This window comes from Mytilus galloprovincialis, chromosome 12 (assembly GCF_965363235.1).
Source record: "Mytilus galloprovincialis chromosome 12, xbMytGall1.hap1.1, whole genome shotgun sequence".
NCBI classification, from domain to species: domain Eukaryota; kingdom Metazoa; phylum Mollusca; class Bivalvia; order Mytilida; family Mytilidae; genus Mytilus; species Mytilus galloprovincialis.
In genome coordinates, this window is record NC_134849.1 from 40,881,858 (window position 1) to 40,899,528 (window position 17,671).

At 31.7% G+C, this 17,671-nt stretch overlaps 1 protein-coding gene across 1 annotated transcript in view; it reads left to right on the top strand.

Annotated features, from left to right (window-relative positions):
- The first annotated feature begins 4,023 nt into the window (after positions 1 to 4,023).
- The window catches only part of LOC143053587 (gamma-tubulin complex component 5-like), a 75,762-nt gene continuing 62,114 nt past the window's right edge, over positions 4,024 to 17,671 (top strand). The window contains exon 1 of the mRNA XM_076226383.1: positions 4,024 to 4,131. Within this exon, the coding sequence (XP_076082498.1) occupies positions 4,063 to 4,131 (69 nt within the window). The 5' untranslated portion in view covers positions 4,024 to 4,062. The remainder of the gene's footprint in view (positions 4,132 to 17,671) is intronic.

Sequence of the window (17,671 nt, forward strand, 5' to 3'; positions counted from 1 at the left end):
AAGTGTAGACCATTGACATTAACGAATTCACATTGTACTGGGTGTTTTATGTACAGATCTGACTATATATAGCTAGGAGTTTTAAAATAAACTAATCAAATGCCTTCCTAATGTTATTAAATTTCAAAACAATTCCCCCTTTATCATTTCCTCAAAGAGTTTAATTATGTTTTTAATATAAAATGAACTCATTCGTTGTTTATAAGTCGAAGTAATGTCCACTATAAACAATAACTTGAAAATAAAGAGCAATGTTTGATGAAGAATTAAAATCTACAATAATTGACCATTTTTACATTTAATTTTAACGATTAATACCGTTATCAACCTTAGTATATCCGAAATTCGAAATGTGTGAACAACTTTTAATCTCAAACAATTCATTATAACTAATACAATAATTGCAGACTTATTTTCTTTCTGATAAGCGAATCCAAGCCTTCGACAAGGGATTCAAAGCAGGATATCAAAAAAGGAAATGTTCAAATTATTAATAGACTAATTCAAATTCAAATTCTTTATTAACTTTGAGCCTTACGGCTCATCAGTATAATCAAGTACATGTACATTGTATACATATGGCATATTAAACAATATAAACAATATGTATAATAAACAATAGGTGACGTCAGAAGTTTCATCAATACAAAATATCTTTTATTACAATAAACTGTTTCTTAATTTAAAAGAGAAATGTATAAACTTTCCCTAGTAACAAAGCTGTTTTGTGTTTTCACCTGACAATAATTCTATTAATTTAAAAGTTGATGGCCTAGACCAGTAATATTTTTTTATATATTTTTTTTTCGCAAATCAGTATATCTACTACATTGAAGGATAAAATGAAATTCATCCTCTATTACTCCTAAATCACAAAAAATACAATTTCTTTCATTTCTATTAGTACCAACATAACGTCCAGTTTCAATACAAAGGTTATGTGAAGACAAACGAATCCTTGTTATACATTTACGAAAAAGTACAGGAATGCATTTTTGTAAATAAAATTGCAAAACTACAAGCTCGAATCAAAGTATTTGTGACACATTCTTTATGGGTATACTTATACTGAGTGTCAAGAAACTTCGAATCTATGTAAGTAAATCCGTCGTGGAATGGAGAATCTAGAATAACAATATTCCATTCTATAAAGCATTGTAACATTTTCCCCAGCAGTAATTTTCGATTGGTAACTCGATTCTGAAATGTTAAGACAGCCAATACACCTACTCTAGAATTGGGACATATTTAATCTTTTTTTTTAAATTATAAATGGAAATTAAATTTTATACATTTCATGAGACCTAATATAAAAAAGAAAATGTGGTATGATTGCCAATGAAACGACTCTCCACAAGAGACCAAAATGACACAAAAATTAACAACTATAGGTCGCCGTACGGCCTTCAACAATGAGCAAAGCCCATACCACATAGTCAGCTATAAAAGGGTCCGAAATGACAATGTAAAACGGTTCAAACGAGAAAACTAACGGTCTTATTTACATAAAAAATGAACGAAAAACAAATATGTAACACATAAACAAACGACAACAACTGAAATACAGGCTCCTGACTTGGGACAGGCACATACAAACATAATGTTGCGGGGTAAAGCACTTTTCTGGATTAACCTTTATCAGAAACGCTCAATCACAAACACAAACAACCCATGTATAAATTCAAATAAACGTTAGTTTTACGACCAAAGGAGATATGAATAGAACAGATTAATTCTGTTACGGTAAACTTTGCGTGAGGGAGTTAGAACCTTTTTGGCTTAGTATTTTTTATTTTAATGTTATACAATTACTGTCTTTTGATGAGGTAAATATGCGGTTTTATTGACTTTTGAAAAAAAAATGATATTCACTGAGGCCGTCTTTTTAAAAGTCAATAAAACCGCATATTTACCTCATCAAAAGACAGTAATTGTATATTATCAACAGATTTGTCACACTGAATATTTATGAAAACATGTCATTCGTAGATAGATTAAAACAGTAAAATCTGTAAATTCATGAACCAATTTTGTAGGTTTTTTTTTAATATATGAAAATCACGTGAGGTACCCAAATTGCACCTATTTTGACAGGTTTTTTTTCACATACGTTTATTTATAAACCAGACAAAAGGTCCCCATCATTCTGTGTTTAGTTTCAAGATGTATCATTATTCACTATATATGGTTTCACCAATTTAATTTTGAATCTATACTGAATCATAAAAAAATGGTTTGAAAAGACCTCCAGACGGTCTATGATTCTGAAATAAGAAGTACCCAAATTGCATCCATGCTTTAAATTCGCAGCCTTAAAAATCGAATTACGGATAATTTGTTTTATTTCTTCCAATATTTAGATGGATATTAAGCTATGCTTACTAATCATTTCTTAAGGAAGGGAGGCTTGCAACATATTTTGTTTGCTCATTTTGAAAATATGCATGCATGCATGATCTTTTGGTGGACGTCGCACGGCGACGTTTCTGTACATTTTAACTTTTGTAGTTATACTTCATCCGTTGATTATGTATTTAGACATACTGTGAACGTTTTGTGCATACTAAAATATAAAATTATTTACTTATGTTGAAAGACGTGCATAATGTCAAATGATAGATTACAAATTGGTTCGTCTCTAAGAAAACATGCATGTAAGGTTTCCGCTGCTACTTTTACTAAATATGTGTAATTTGGGTACTCGGCGCGAACTTGGGTACTGAGAAATCCTATCAAGTTATAAATGTCCTCGATATTGAATTGCCAAATTGGTTAAACAAGGAAGTTAACTTTAACTACCCAAATATTACCAATGTATACTATACTAGATAATATTTATAAAGAGACGAATGTTACATTTTAAGAACTGTTTTTCAATATTTTGTTTTACCTTATACTAATACTTATTGACATAACAAGATTACAGTTAGAGCATATCATTAAGCAAATGAATCAAAATATTCTATTCTATTATGCCCACTCCATATATCTCTCCATTCGTTTATTCATACTTTGACTTTGCTGAAAACAGATACATACATTATCTTATACATATTCTTCATATTTAAAAATATAAAAAGAAGGTCAATCTCTTTCTTCCTCACAAATGTTTAATTTCATCTCTTTCTTCCTCACAAATGTTTAATTTCATCTCTTTCTTCCTCACAAATGTTTAATTTCATCTCTTTCTTCCTCACAAATGTTTAATTTCCTCATCTACCAATATACTAATATAAACTTCACAATCTCTTTCTTCCTCACAAATGTTTAATTTCCTCATCTACCAATATACTAATATAAACTTCACAATCTCTTCCTTCCTCACAAATGTTTAATTTCCTCATCTACCAATATACTAATATAAACTTCACAATCTCTTTCTTCCTCACAAATGTTTAATTTCCTCATCTACCAATATACTAATATAAACTTCACAATCTCTTTCTTCCTCACAAATGTTTAATTTCCTCATCTACCAATATACTAATATAAACTTCACAATCTCTTTCTTCCTCACAAATGTTTAATTTCCTCATCTACCAATATACTAATATAAACTTCACAATCTCTTTCTTCCTCACAAATGTTTAATTTCCTCATCTACCAATATACTAATATAAACTTCACAATCTCTTTCTTCCTCACAAATGTTTAATTTCCTCATCTACCAATATACTAATATAAACTTCACAATCTCTTTCTTCCTCACAAATGTTTAATTTCTTCGTCTATGATCGTCTATCTATATAATAAAACATTTTAATTAGACATCTGCTCGTATATTAAAAAAAAACCATTAAATATAAATTTCTTTATATCTAATAAAAAAAAATGTTTTCTTGTCGCTTAATAGTCTTCTTGTCGCTTCTTGTCGCTAAATTTATTCCTCTTGTCGCTTCTTGACGCTTTTTGTCGCTTCTTGGCGCTTCTTGTCTCTAATTAGTGAGACCCTATTTGTACGTTGTTGTCTTATATTTTTGTACATGATTTTTGGTGTAACTTTCTATATCTCTTTCGGAATATACTTAGTTTTTATAAAGACAGCTGAGAACTCCCGATGGAATGGCGCGGTGGAAGAACAATTTTGAACCTGATATTAGAAATTTAATCACACTTTTTACAGGATTTAGTGTATGTTTTAAAGTAGCTGATTAACCACATAAGACGGTGTATAGAGCATTAATAAGATCATAAGTACTGTAGGCCACAACGACCTGTTTCTAAGATAATCAAACATAATTTTTCATAACACGGTGACACTGACATTTTTTGACAGTGTCTTGCTAACAATTCCATATAATATTTATACTCTATGCTGAGTACGATAATGAAACAATGTTTTGACCACTTTATTTCGGCCACTTAACTGTCTCAAAACAACAACATATTACTTGAATAAATATATACTATGTTTTGTCAGAATTTAATTGTGAACCCATTTCTAGTCACTTCGGCACCTAGTCTGAGATTACTCTGAGTCCAATGACTGTTTTGCCAGACAAGCTGGGGCCGTGGGACGTCAGAGCTCGTCCCATATCAAAAACAGGTTGGGGACAACCCACCAAATGGGGAACTGTTCCCCAAATGAGTAACAATCCCTTATTTGAGTAATCATTTCATAGTGCTAAAAACTAAATTTTCTAAAAATGGGTCTTTTTAGGTAAAATGGCACAAATTTGTAGAAAATGGAACAACTTCTCCCAAAGAACTATAATTTTATTATGGGTTTTAAAAAAGTTAGAAGCCTTGAAAATAGTCAAATTTTCTGATTTTTCATAGGCTTGTATTTTCTCAGTAAATCAAGCAGTCAGAGCTCTGACATAACAGTGGCGGATCCAGAAATTTTCACTGACTGACCTAAGAGGGGGCCCGCTCCAGTGACGCTTCAATGATTCCCTATATAAGCAACCAAATTTTTTCCCAAAAAGGGGGGGCCCGGGCCCCCTTGGCCCCCTCCCTAAATCCGCCTCTGCATAAACAAGTCAGAATAAAATAGGTCAGATATAATTTGATGTAAGTGTTGTCTCCCTTCTTGCACTCAACATAATATGACTTGTACAGGTCAGTTTATGTCGGACTTTAACAGTGTTTTCCCTAGGCTATTCATGCATTGCGGTACCGCTACGCATCAAATTTCGGCCGCCATGCTTCTATCATACCCGCTATGCATCCCGCTATGTGTGAAATTTTTATTATCTTATAATATGAAGTGACAATTGACAAAACTCTACAGGTGTTTCAAACTCACTGGACTGATAATTGATCATAATTAGATGCAACGCTCTGATTTTACAACCACGTTGATTAGAAAGAACATCATTCAAGACTTCGATTGCATAATAGAAATCGGGAGTTCAAATTGTTTTAATGATAAATATTATAGCCTGCTACGTACAGCTTCCAAATATCCTTCCGTGAAATAATAAAAAGTAAACCTTTTGCAGTATTAAATTTTACGTTTTGAAATCACAAGTCTGACATGGAAATATTTAAATATCAAACGCAGTTGATTAGTTGTAACAGAGATACACATCATTGGGTTGAAACATGATGTAACTTTGACCTCCGTAGCAGAGTTCAAAAAATTTATGGGTCACTGAATATTCACAGTTTTTGTTTTGATGTCAAAAATTATTTAATTTTTCAAACTGATCTTTCAAACTAGTTTCAATCCAGAAGAAAGTAAAAACATTACTTGACTGTACCTCAAGTTGAATACCTATATCCAAATTAAATTAATTAAAGCTGTAATCAATGATCACAAATTGAATGCTTTGTTGCAAGTGTTGAAAGCCATGTGCTTTTTGGCGGGAAAATTCGGGAAACCCCTTATTAACAGGAAACAGAACTTTACATTTCATTGTTATTTATAGACAATAGGAATTTCATTTTTGGAAATCATTTTGATTAACTGCTAAGATTTATTCATGAAAAATTAATAACTTCTTGGGGTGAAACTGATAATACTTTTTTTATTAAAAATAATTTACATCTAGGGGTATGGAAAGGGGGGCTGTTTTTTTTTCTTTTTTTTTTCTATAATATTTATACAAATATATAAAGTTAACCAGTCTGAAAATACATGTTTAAATGGATTTTAATTCTGATAAACTCATGTTTTTTTAATTCCTTTATCATTTTCATCATAATCAGAAACAAGCTACATGTATAAGGTATTTCAAAGGGTTTTTGGCTTTTATATAAGAACATTCCAGACTATTAATATGTATGTACATGTACCTGTAGTAAAAACAAACCTAGTAGAGCCTAAAAAAATTCTACAGGGCCCTTGAAAAAACTTTTGTATCTAGGCTGGCCTTGAGAGAAAATATTAAGTATTGTTCCTGACTGTATTGCAGATTTATGTGAAGTTTTTAAACTCAGCAGGGACAAAACTTAAAGGGGGACCAGTCAGCCCATGGCTCCTAAATTTTGAGCTGGGCCCCTAAACTTTCAGTTAAATTTCAGTTGAACATATAGAAACTAATTATGAAATACCTGGTCTGGGCTCCTAGCTTGAAATTCCCAAATTTAGTCCCTGAACTGACATGCACAATTCATTTCACTAGTGTAATAAAAATAATTCTACAAAACAACGCCGCGCTCCGCATTGCAAATTCATCTTAGACCCACCATGCATCAAGAATTTTCTAGGGAAGACACTGTTTAATTTATCATAAAATGACTTCCACAGGTCAGCTTTTGCATAAAATATTGTGACTTAATATCTTCATATTCTAATAAGATTTATGTCCCTTTTTAATGCATTTTGACTTAGAGAGGTCATTTTTGTTCTGACTTGAAGCAGTCATTACTACCACTTTGTTATCAATCTCCATAAAATATAGTGATTACTAGTTTCGAATCAAAGAGTTTAAAAAGTGGGCTCATCATACCTTCTTCTTTCCAGAATCTTAACATAATATTTTTTTCTCATCAAATTCAATCATTTCAAAATACAAACAAAAACCGAAGCAGAAAAAATGGATCATACAATTTTCTGTCAATATCAAAAGATTTATAAAATACAATATTGGATACATTTACTAGTACCATGACAATACTTCAAATCTTCCAAGGAAAAAAAAAGGGATCTATTTTCATCCACGTTTAGCTAAATTTATCAAGAGCAAAACATTTATTATTTTAATATTTCATTGAGGTAAATACTGTTGTGCAAACTGACTCAAACAAGCTGACTTCAAAAGTCAGTCAAAACTAAACTTATTTCAACCTTTAAGTCTAGTACTGTCATATTGATTTAAAAATGTATGGGAAAGCCAGATATAGGACAGAGAAAATATTAAAGGTCCCCTAAAGTCACAATGAGGACTATAAAAAAAAATATTTGGTATATTCAATATTTAAATGCAATTTCTTTTAAACAGGTCAAATCATGTTTTGACTTAAAGCAGTCAGCCCAAAACTAAATTTATTGAAGTTTTTAGAGTGGGGCACTGACATATGATATTAAATGAAAGTATGGGAACCTCAGACATAAGAAATATATGTAAGATCCCCTAAAATAAATAACCATTTGACTTAATTGTTTCTAAACATTTATCAAATAAATTCACAAATGGCAGATTCAGAAGCAGGGCTTAAAGGAAGTACACCTAGCTTTGATTGGAAAATTTGTTCTGCAATCTGACTTGAACAGGTCAAATCATGTTCAGACAAATTGACTTAAACAGGTCAAATGGGCACAGTTCGGACAAATTGACTTAAACAGGTCAAATCATGTTCTGACTTAAAAGAGTGTCAAAAACTAAATTGCTTGCAAAGTTCTGTAAAAGTCGTGCATTATCATGATTGTCATGATTGTGATGTGATTGTTAAAATTGAGAATGGAAATGGGGAATGTGTCAAAGAGACAACAACCCGACCATAGAAAAAACAACAGCAGAAGGTCACTATCAGGTCTTCAATGTAGCGAGACATTCCCGCACCCGGAGGCATCCTTCAGCTGGCCCCTAAACAAATATATACTAGTTCAGTGATAATGAACGCCATACTAATTTCCGAATTGTACACAAGAAACTAAAATTAAAAAAATACAAGACTAACAAAGGCCAGAGGCTCCTGACTTGGGACAGGCGCAAAAATGCGATGGGGTTAAACATGTTTATGAGATCTCAACCCTCCCCTATACCTCTAGCCTGTATGGATACAAGTAGGAAAAAAAATCACAAAAAATTAAGTCACAATTATAAGAACTATATATATAAAAGATAATTTGGTATATTTTTGATATCTTAATATTTCATTGAGGTAAATCCTGTTGTGCAAACTGACTTGAACAAGTCACATTATGTTCTGACTTCAAGGAGTCATTAAAAGACTATACTTTAATTAAGTATTGCAACTTTAAGTCTGGGATTGTGACATATGCATTTAAGAATGTATAAGAAACTCAGATAAAAGACACCCTATAATAAAGTCACAAAAATGTGGACTATAAAAAAGTGTATTTGATATACTATTATTTAATATTCAAATGTATTTTGTTAACAAATTTCTCCAAATTATTTTAAAATTTTATTATATTTCTGTATTTTCATGACTTTTTTTCTGTTAAATTAACATTTGGAACTTTCGGTTTTAAAAAAACATTATTTTAAAAACCATTTGACTGAATTGTTTCTTAAAAAAAAAAATGAATTAATTAACTCAACAGTAGCAGATTCAGATATGGAGGGGGCGTAAAGGAAGAAGACTTAGTTTTGATTGGACATTTTTTTTCTGTCAACTGACTTTAAATGTATTTTCTTTTAAACCGGTCAAATTATGTTCTGACTTTAAAGAGTCAGTCAAAAACTTCACTTTAGCTAATTATTACAACTTCTTAGTCTGGCATTGTCATATGCATTTAAGAATGTATGGGAAAATCAGATAAAAGACACCCACTAATAAAGTCACAATAATGAGGACTATAAAAAAATGTGTTTGGTATATTTTTTATTCAAATATATTTTGTTTACAAATTTCATCAAATCATCTTTAAATTTTATTATATTTTTGTATTTTCATGACCTTTCTTTTCTGTTAAGTTAACACATGGAACTTTTGGTTGTAAAATATATTATTTTAAACCATTTGACTGAATTGTTTCTAATAAACCTATCAATTAATTAACTCAACAGTAGCAGATTCAGATAAAGGAAAAAGGGGGAGAGGGGGCTTAGAAGAAGAAACCTAGTTTTGATTGGATTTAATTTTCTCTGTAAACTGACTTTAACAGGTCAAATCATGTTCTGACTTCAAAGAGTCGGTCAAAACTAAACTTATTTCAACTTTTAAGTCTAGGATTTTCATATTGATTTTAAAATGTATGGGAAACCAGATAAAAGACTGATGAAATAAGGTCCCCTTAAGTCACAATAATGAGGACTATACAAAAATGTATTTGGTATATTTTATATTCAAATGTATTTTGTTAACAAATTTCATCAAATTAATATCTTAAAAATTTATTCTATTTCCGTATTTTCATGACTTTTTTCTGTTAAGTTAACAAATAGAACTTTTGGTTGTAAAAAACATTATTCTAAAAACCATTTGACTGAATTGTTTCATAATTTTTTTTTAACTCAACAGTAGCAGATTCAAATAAGGGAAAAAAAGGGGGGGCTAAGATGAAGAAACCTAGTTTTTATTGGATTTTTTTTTCTGTAAACTGACTTTAACAGGTCAAATCATGCTCTGACTTCAAAGAGTCTGTCAAAACTAAACTTATTTCAACTTTTAAGTCCAGGATTTTCACATAGATTTAAAAATGGATCGAACATTTTTATTTGATATATTCAATATTCAAATGCATTTTGTTTTTTAGAGATTTTCATCAAATTATCTAAAAAAAAATATATTGTATTATTTCTGTATTTTCACAACTTTTCTTTTCTGTTAAGTTAACACATGGAACTTGTGGTTGCAAAAAAAATTTATATTTTAATAACCATTTGAATGAATTGTTTCTAAAAAACTCAGTAATTAATTAACTCAACAGTAGCAGATTGATATTTAGTGGGGAGGGGGATTAGAGGAAGAACACCTAGCTTTGATAGGACATTTTTTTCCTGTCAACTGACTTTAACAGGTCAAATCGTGTTCTGACTTCAAAAAGTCAGTCCCATTTAAACTTATTTCAACTTTTAAGTCTAGTTTTTTCATATTGATTTAAAAATGTACGGAAAAGCCAGATAAAAGACAGAGGAAATAAGGTCCCCATACAGCGCAATAATGAGGACTATAAAAAAGTTTATTTTGCATATTGATTATTCAATATTTAAATGTATTTTGTTTTAAACTGGTCAAATTATGTTCTGACTTCAAAGAGTCAGTCAAAAACTTCACTTTAACTTATTATTACAACTGTTAAGTCTGGCATTGTCATAAATATATGCATTTAAGAACATATGGGAAAACTAGATAAAAGACACCCAATAATAAAGTCACAATAATGAGAACTAATATTTTATATTCAAATATATTTTGTTTACAAATTTCATCAAATCATCTTTAAATTTTATTATATTTCTGTATTTTCATGACCTTTCTTTTCTGTTAAGTTAACACATGGAACTTTTGGTTGTAAAATATGTTATTTTAAACCATTTGACTGAATTGTTTCTAATAAACTTATCAATTAATTAACTCAACAGTAGCAGATTCAGATAAAAGGGGAAAAAAAGGGGGGGGGGCTTAGAAGAAGAAGACCTAGTTTTGATTGGATTTAATTTTCTCTGTAAACTGACTTTAACAGGTCAAATCATGTTCTGACTTCAAAGAGTCAGTCAAAACTAAACTTATGTCAACTTTTAAGTCTAGGATTTTCATATTGATTTTAAAATGTATGACAAACCAGATAAAAGACTGATGAAATATGGTCCCCTCAAGTCACAATATTGATGGCCATAAAAAAAATGTATTTGGTATATTTCATATTCAAATGTATTTTTTTAAACAAATTTCATCAAATTTATATCTTAAAAATTTATTTTATTTCTGTATTTTCATGACTTTTTTTTCTGTAAAGTTAACATATAGAACTTTTGGTTGTAAAAAACATTATTCTAAAAACCATTTGACTGAATTGTTTCTTAAAAAAAAATTAATTATCCCAACAGTAGCAGATTCAGATAAGGAGAAAAAGGGGGGGGGGGATTTTTTTTCTGTAAACTGACTTAAACAGGTCAGGTCAAATCATGTTCTGTTAAAAAAATGTTGAGGAGAAAATACTTAGAACATCAGACTAAGTTTGGTGACTTTGTTGTCCTTCAAGAAGTGGTACATGTACATATAAATACATAATATTTTCACTACAACTATCTATTGGGTGTTTTTTAAATAGATTTTTTAGCAACATTTATAACTTTGTAATTTATGTTCAATTGTACACTTGTTATTCTTAATATATATTTTTTTGGGAACAAAATCTTGTCAGGGTTTCTTATGGTAGTAGCATGACAAGAGCATTCATATTCTTAAATACTCTAAACATTAAAAGCAAGTCATTATCTTCAGATCATTCTGAGTCTTTCTGGCCTTATTAAATTAAAGTCAGAACATTGAGACTTTCATAAGTCAGAACATTCAGACTTTTATAAGTCAGAACATACTGACTTCCAATATTTCAAATAAAAGGTTAATGCTTTATGTGGCTAAGCATCTGGGGTAAGAATTATAGATGTGTAACTTCATAGTAAAACATATATGCCATATAATTAGGGATTGACCCTGTATGTCATTCAAATCTTCTTGAAATGACGAACAGGAATATTATATGGTCTAGTGGTGGTGATCCAGACCATTTCAAAAAGGGGGATGGGGATGACCCCCATGGACTTTCCCTTTATTTCATTTGATTCGTTGTATTGTCCCATATAATAATATATAGGCTTATGGGGTGGGGCTCTCAACCGTTTACAAGTTTTCAAACATGAGGGGGTGGGGTGGCCCCAAGGGACTTTATCTTTATTTCATTTGATTTGTCTTGTCCCTTACACTAATATATATGGTTCAGGGGTGGGGATCTTGACCATTTACATGTTTTCACACAGTAGGGGTGAAACACCCCCCCCCCCCCCCCCCCAAGGGACTTCCCCTATATTACATTGGGTTTGTTTTATTTTCCCATACAAGAATATATATAGTTTAGGGGTGGGGATCTCGACCGTTTACAAAATATAAGAACATTCGCAAATGGCAGGGGAGGGGGTAAACCCAGAGACTAGCCCGGTATATTTCATTCAAATCAATTTGACATTATAAAAAGGAATATATATGGTTTACAGGTGGGGATCTCGACCATTTTCAAGATATAAGATCATTCTCAAATGACAAGGGGTGGGCGACCCATAGAGACTAGCCTGGTATATTTCATTATACTTTACAGAGAGAACAAATTGAGTTTAGGGGGCAGGGATCTCGACTGTTCAACATTGTCAAATGACAGGAGTAGGGTGATCCCTGGAGGCTTACCCTACATTTCATTTGATTTGTTTTTAATATCATATTCCATGTTCATAATTGAAAAACCCGTTTTGTGAATCTCTTTATAATGTTCTCAAGTTAAAATCAATTTTAAAATAAAAATAAAAAAATATTTCGGTTCTTTAGTTAAACCCTCCCTTCCCTTTATTAAAATTATTCCGATTTCATTTCATTTTCATTAATATCAATATTCAAAAGATCGTTTTTCTCATTGGGAGAAACGAAAAAACAAATATATTTATAAGCCGCAAACTCGGAAAGGTTAAAAAGTCACTTCATGATTGAGTTTAAAAATAGAACAATCACGTGATGATGTTCAGCTCGAAGCAATAATTTTACTTTTAAAATTGCACCGACTGGTTATTAATGTTAATACTGTTTAAGACAACAGGAGTTGTCTCCCGAAAATAACAGTTCATTATTATAACAACATTTTCTGACCTGAACAAGTCAGAATTGTCAGACACCAGGTCATCTCAAAGGCCACGCTTCCGTATTTACAGGTCACGCGCCTTCATGAAACAGCAAAAAAATCACTTGCAAAGACCTTCTTCACACGCAAAAAATATTAAAATGGCCATGAAAATACGGAGGTAATATGTATTACCCTCTGAAAATGACCACATTGACCTAGATTTTCACTAAAAAAACGTAAATAATCACTATATTTTCAATAACTTCTCGTTCGAGAAACTCCCAAAACAACGACTTTCAAACACGTGATCTCTTGCAGAAAACCACGTGATCGTATGTGTCTTAGATCGGCGGCAAATTCAAAATATCTTCTGGTTTGACGGACTCGATGGAAAACTACGCAAAACAAAAATTGACCCATACAGGTCAGAATTTCAAAACATTTTCTGACTTGAAGAAGTCATTTTATTCTGACTTGTTTATGTCAGAGCTCTGACTGTCAAGATAAGGATAATCATCTTTTGGAAAAGTTTAAGCATTTTTCATGAATATGTGCCATTTTAAGAAAAAAGACTCAGTTAAGAAAATTTTGTTGTTTAGCACTACTAAATGATTACTCAAATGAGGGATTGTTACTCATTTGGGGAACAGTTCCCCATTTGGTGGGTTGTCCCCAACCTGAAAAAGTGGATATTTGCCCACCCAAAATAGATGCGCTGCTTTGTCGCTTCTGGTGCCGACTGGCGGCCTTGGAATTATATAAATCGGGCATCAATCTGTTCATTTTTCATTTATCTCTTCATAAATTTATGTAAGTTTCACCTACCTGCCACCCTTTATTTTCTCATATTTAGACAGATTTCACAGTGACCCATAGTTTCAGACATTTTTCTTTTATTTTCAAGTTATGAGGGATTCAGTGTTCTCCCCAGGATTTTGGGATAGCACCAGGGCAACGCGTGTCGAAATGATTTGTACAATATGTCGTGTCGCGTTGCATCGCTTATTTTTTCTTCTTGTTAGTTTTTTATACCCCCGCTTTAAAAAAGGGGGGTATACTGTTTTACCTCTGTCTGTCCGTCCGTCAGTCCGTCCATCAGTCCGTCCATCAGTCCGTCAGTCCGTCCGTCAGTCAGTCCGTCCCATGAAACTTTCGTCACATTTTTCTCAGGAACTACACATCCACCCTTTCTGTAATTTGGTATCAACATTTATATATGTCAGCCATACCGTGTGATGCGTTTTCAGATTCATCACTTGACAACTTCCTGTTTACCGAACACTTGTCTGATTTTACACATGATAGCCAAGTTGAAAATTTTCGTCACATTTTTCTCAGGAACTACAATACAAGGATTTCTGAAATTTGGTTTCAGGATTTATATAAGTCAGCTATACCGTGTGATGCGTTTTCAGATTCATCACTCGACAACTTCCTGTTTACCGAACACTTGTATGATTTTACACATGATAGCCAAGTTGAAAATTTTCGTCACATTTTTCTCAGGAACTACATTACAAGGATTTCTGAAATTTGGTTTCAGGATTTATATAAGTCAGCTATACCGTGTGATGCGTTTTCAGATTCATCACTCGACAACTTCCTGTTTACCGAACACTTGTATGATTTTACACATGATAACCAAGTTAAAAATTTTCGTCACATTTTTCTCAGGAACTACAATACAAGGATTTCTGAAATTTGGTTTCAGGATTTATATAAGTCAGCTATACCGTGTGATGCGTTTTCAGATTCATCACTCGACAACTTCCTGTTTACCGAACACTTGCATATTTTTACACTATTAATATTATCCACTTGCGGCGGGGGTATCATCAGTGAGCAGTAGCTCGCAGTTTCACTTGTTGTGCCTTTTTGTCTTTTGTTTTGTTTACTGTTTTATGTAGACTTTGGGTTAAAAAAAAGTAAATCAAACAGTTTGTATACTTAAATATCTTTTAAGAATAGACTTTTAGTCTTTAAACTAGTCACTTTTTATACTTTGATCAAGCCAATTTTGTCCTGATACTTGTATAGTTACACTACACATTCCCCATTTTTGTTAGATTACACCATAACAATTAACTTTAAACAAGATTAAATTTTAATGTAGAATGTTTAGTAAATTAAATACTATTTTCAATAGCTTTAGACATTATTCTTTTAGACATCAATCTAGCTGTCATGTCTAGCTGAGTGCCAATCATTGTAAATTTATCATTATATTTTTTAATACTATTCAGCTATATATCAAACAGATGTTTTCAACAACCTTGTTTCAAAATACAGCCCTAACTCAGTCAGTAGCTATGTAACAACAACAAATGGAAGTTTTTAGCGACCTTGACTGGCTATACAGCCATTGCACATTGGAATTATATAAATCGGGCATCAATCTGTTCATTTTTCATTTTTCTCTTCATTTATGCAAGTTTCACCTACTTGCCAACCTTTATTTTTCCATATTTTAACAGTTTTCACAGAGACACATCGATTTTTGCATTTTGACTTATATAATTCCAAGGCCCTCAATCGTCACCAGAAGCGACGAAGCAGCGCATCTATTTTGGGTGGGCAAATATCCACTTTTTGATATGGGACGAGCTCTGACGGCCCACGGCCCCAGCTTGTCTGGCAAAACAGCCGTTGGACGTCAGAGTAATCTCAGACTATCATTTGAGTAATCATTTCATAATTAATGCTAAAAACAATATTTTCTTAAAATTGGTCTTTTGAGTTAAAATGGCATAAATTTAAAGAAAATGGAACAACTTCTTCCAAAGAACTATATTTTTATAACGGATTTTAAAAAAGTTAGTAGCCTTGAAAATAGTCAAATTTTCTAAGTTTTTATAGGCTTGTATCTTCTCATTAAATCAAGATAGGGATAATCATCTTTTAGAAAATTTGCTGCATTTTTCAGGAATATGTGCCATTTTAAGAAAAAAGACTCAGTTTAGAAAATTTTGTTTTTTAGCACTACCAAATGATTACTCAAATGAGGGATTGTTACTCATTTGGGGAACAGTTCCCCATTTGCATGATTTGGTGGGTTCTCCCCAACCTGTTTATAGGAGATTGATATTCAACATTTATAGTAACCAACCACGATTTTTCACCTCCTTTACAGGCATGACAGGAGATCGTTATTAAGCATTTAGTGCCAACCACAATAACAATCGGAAGCTCTCGGACATTTAGATTACTTGCATTGTAAATGAATGAGGTGTTAGAATATGGTCATTTGCATAAATTATCACTTGTTTTCTCGTGGTCACTTGATAATCTTTGAAAATGAAAGTCAAAATGCAAAAATCGATGGGTCTCTGTGAAAACTGTTAAAATATGGAAAAATAAAGGTTGACAGGTAGGTGAAACTTACATAAATCAGTGTGTTCTCCCCAGAAATTTTGGATAGCATCACATTTTGCGTAAAAAAAATAACTATTTTTAATGTCGTTTGTCGCGTCGCGTTGATACTCTATATCCTTTATATGTTTTAGTTTATATTGTTCAATTCATAACTGAGAATACAATTAAACTATAACCACATGACAAAAACAGTTGTTTCAGTTTATGTTTTCTTTATTCATTTATTGTTACAGAATATTTTTTTCCTCTTGTGCCAAATAAAAATAAATATGTGGTTTCAGTTACCCAACAATAAGTCAAATGAATGGTTCATTATAGATCAACCTGTTTATATACAAAACTAAATATCTAGTACACAAAATTAACTATTTTTATATTATATCAAGTAAAGATAAAGTAGCAAAAGTAGCAAAAAAAAAATCAATTTAAAAACTTTTTTTATCATGTTTATGAAATTCATTGTTTCATGGCACTCAATAAATTAGTCCCAGTTGTTTCTTATCTTTACATCAAAATGATATGTATTTTTAACAAAGTTATCTAACAAATAGTCTGTTATTGCGTAGTTTTCTCTCTTGGTATATTTTTTCTGTCTACTGTCCATCTGTTGTCATTATCATGAAAATGCGAATTTTTGTCATATCTGGTCCGGTTCCGATCCGCAGTTTACACAAAAAAGTGCAATGGCGGCCGTAGAAAAATTTACGAAAATGAGTCCGAGAATAAACATTGTTTGACAAGAGATTGTGAATGAATAAGACACTTTTAATGCATTAAATGGATTAAACATAGACTTAAGCCAATAATGATAACTTTTTAAAGAAGTATTAAACTTAGTTTGGCTCTAAACCAAAATTCTCACTCTCATATTATCGGAAGAGAAAGAAAGTATTTTTTGGAGAGATGCACAAATAAAGGACCTTTTAAAAAAAAAAATAAAAATCGTTTCAATCTTTGAAATTTCGTATTACAAAACGTAGATTTCGAAATGTTTTGTGATTGCATTTTTCCATGTCGAAATTGGTGATTGCAGACACGTGGTATTAGTCATGTCACAAGTGTCAGCTTGGGATATTCACATCCAAACAGTTATCACCCTGAGGGCAATTAACACCTAGCTATTTAATCTCTTAATTGCCTTAAGTGTCCGACTTAAAGGGATTACAATTAAAGGTGATATAATTTTTATGATCATAATCGATAATAGATGAAAGTTCAAAATTGAGGACAAGTAAAATAGCATCTTCAAAATAATTATAGCGTCGCGGGAATTATTATAGCATCACGGTGAAGAAATATAGCGTCGCGGTACCGCGACGCTAAAACGGCCTGGGGAGAACACTGCATAAATGAAGAGATAAATGAAAAATGAACAGATTGATGCCCGATTTA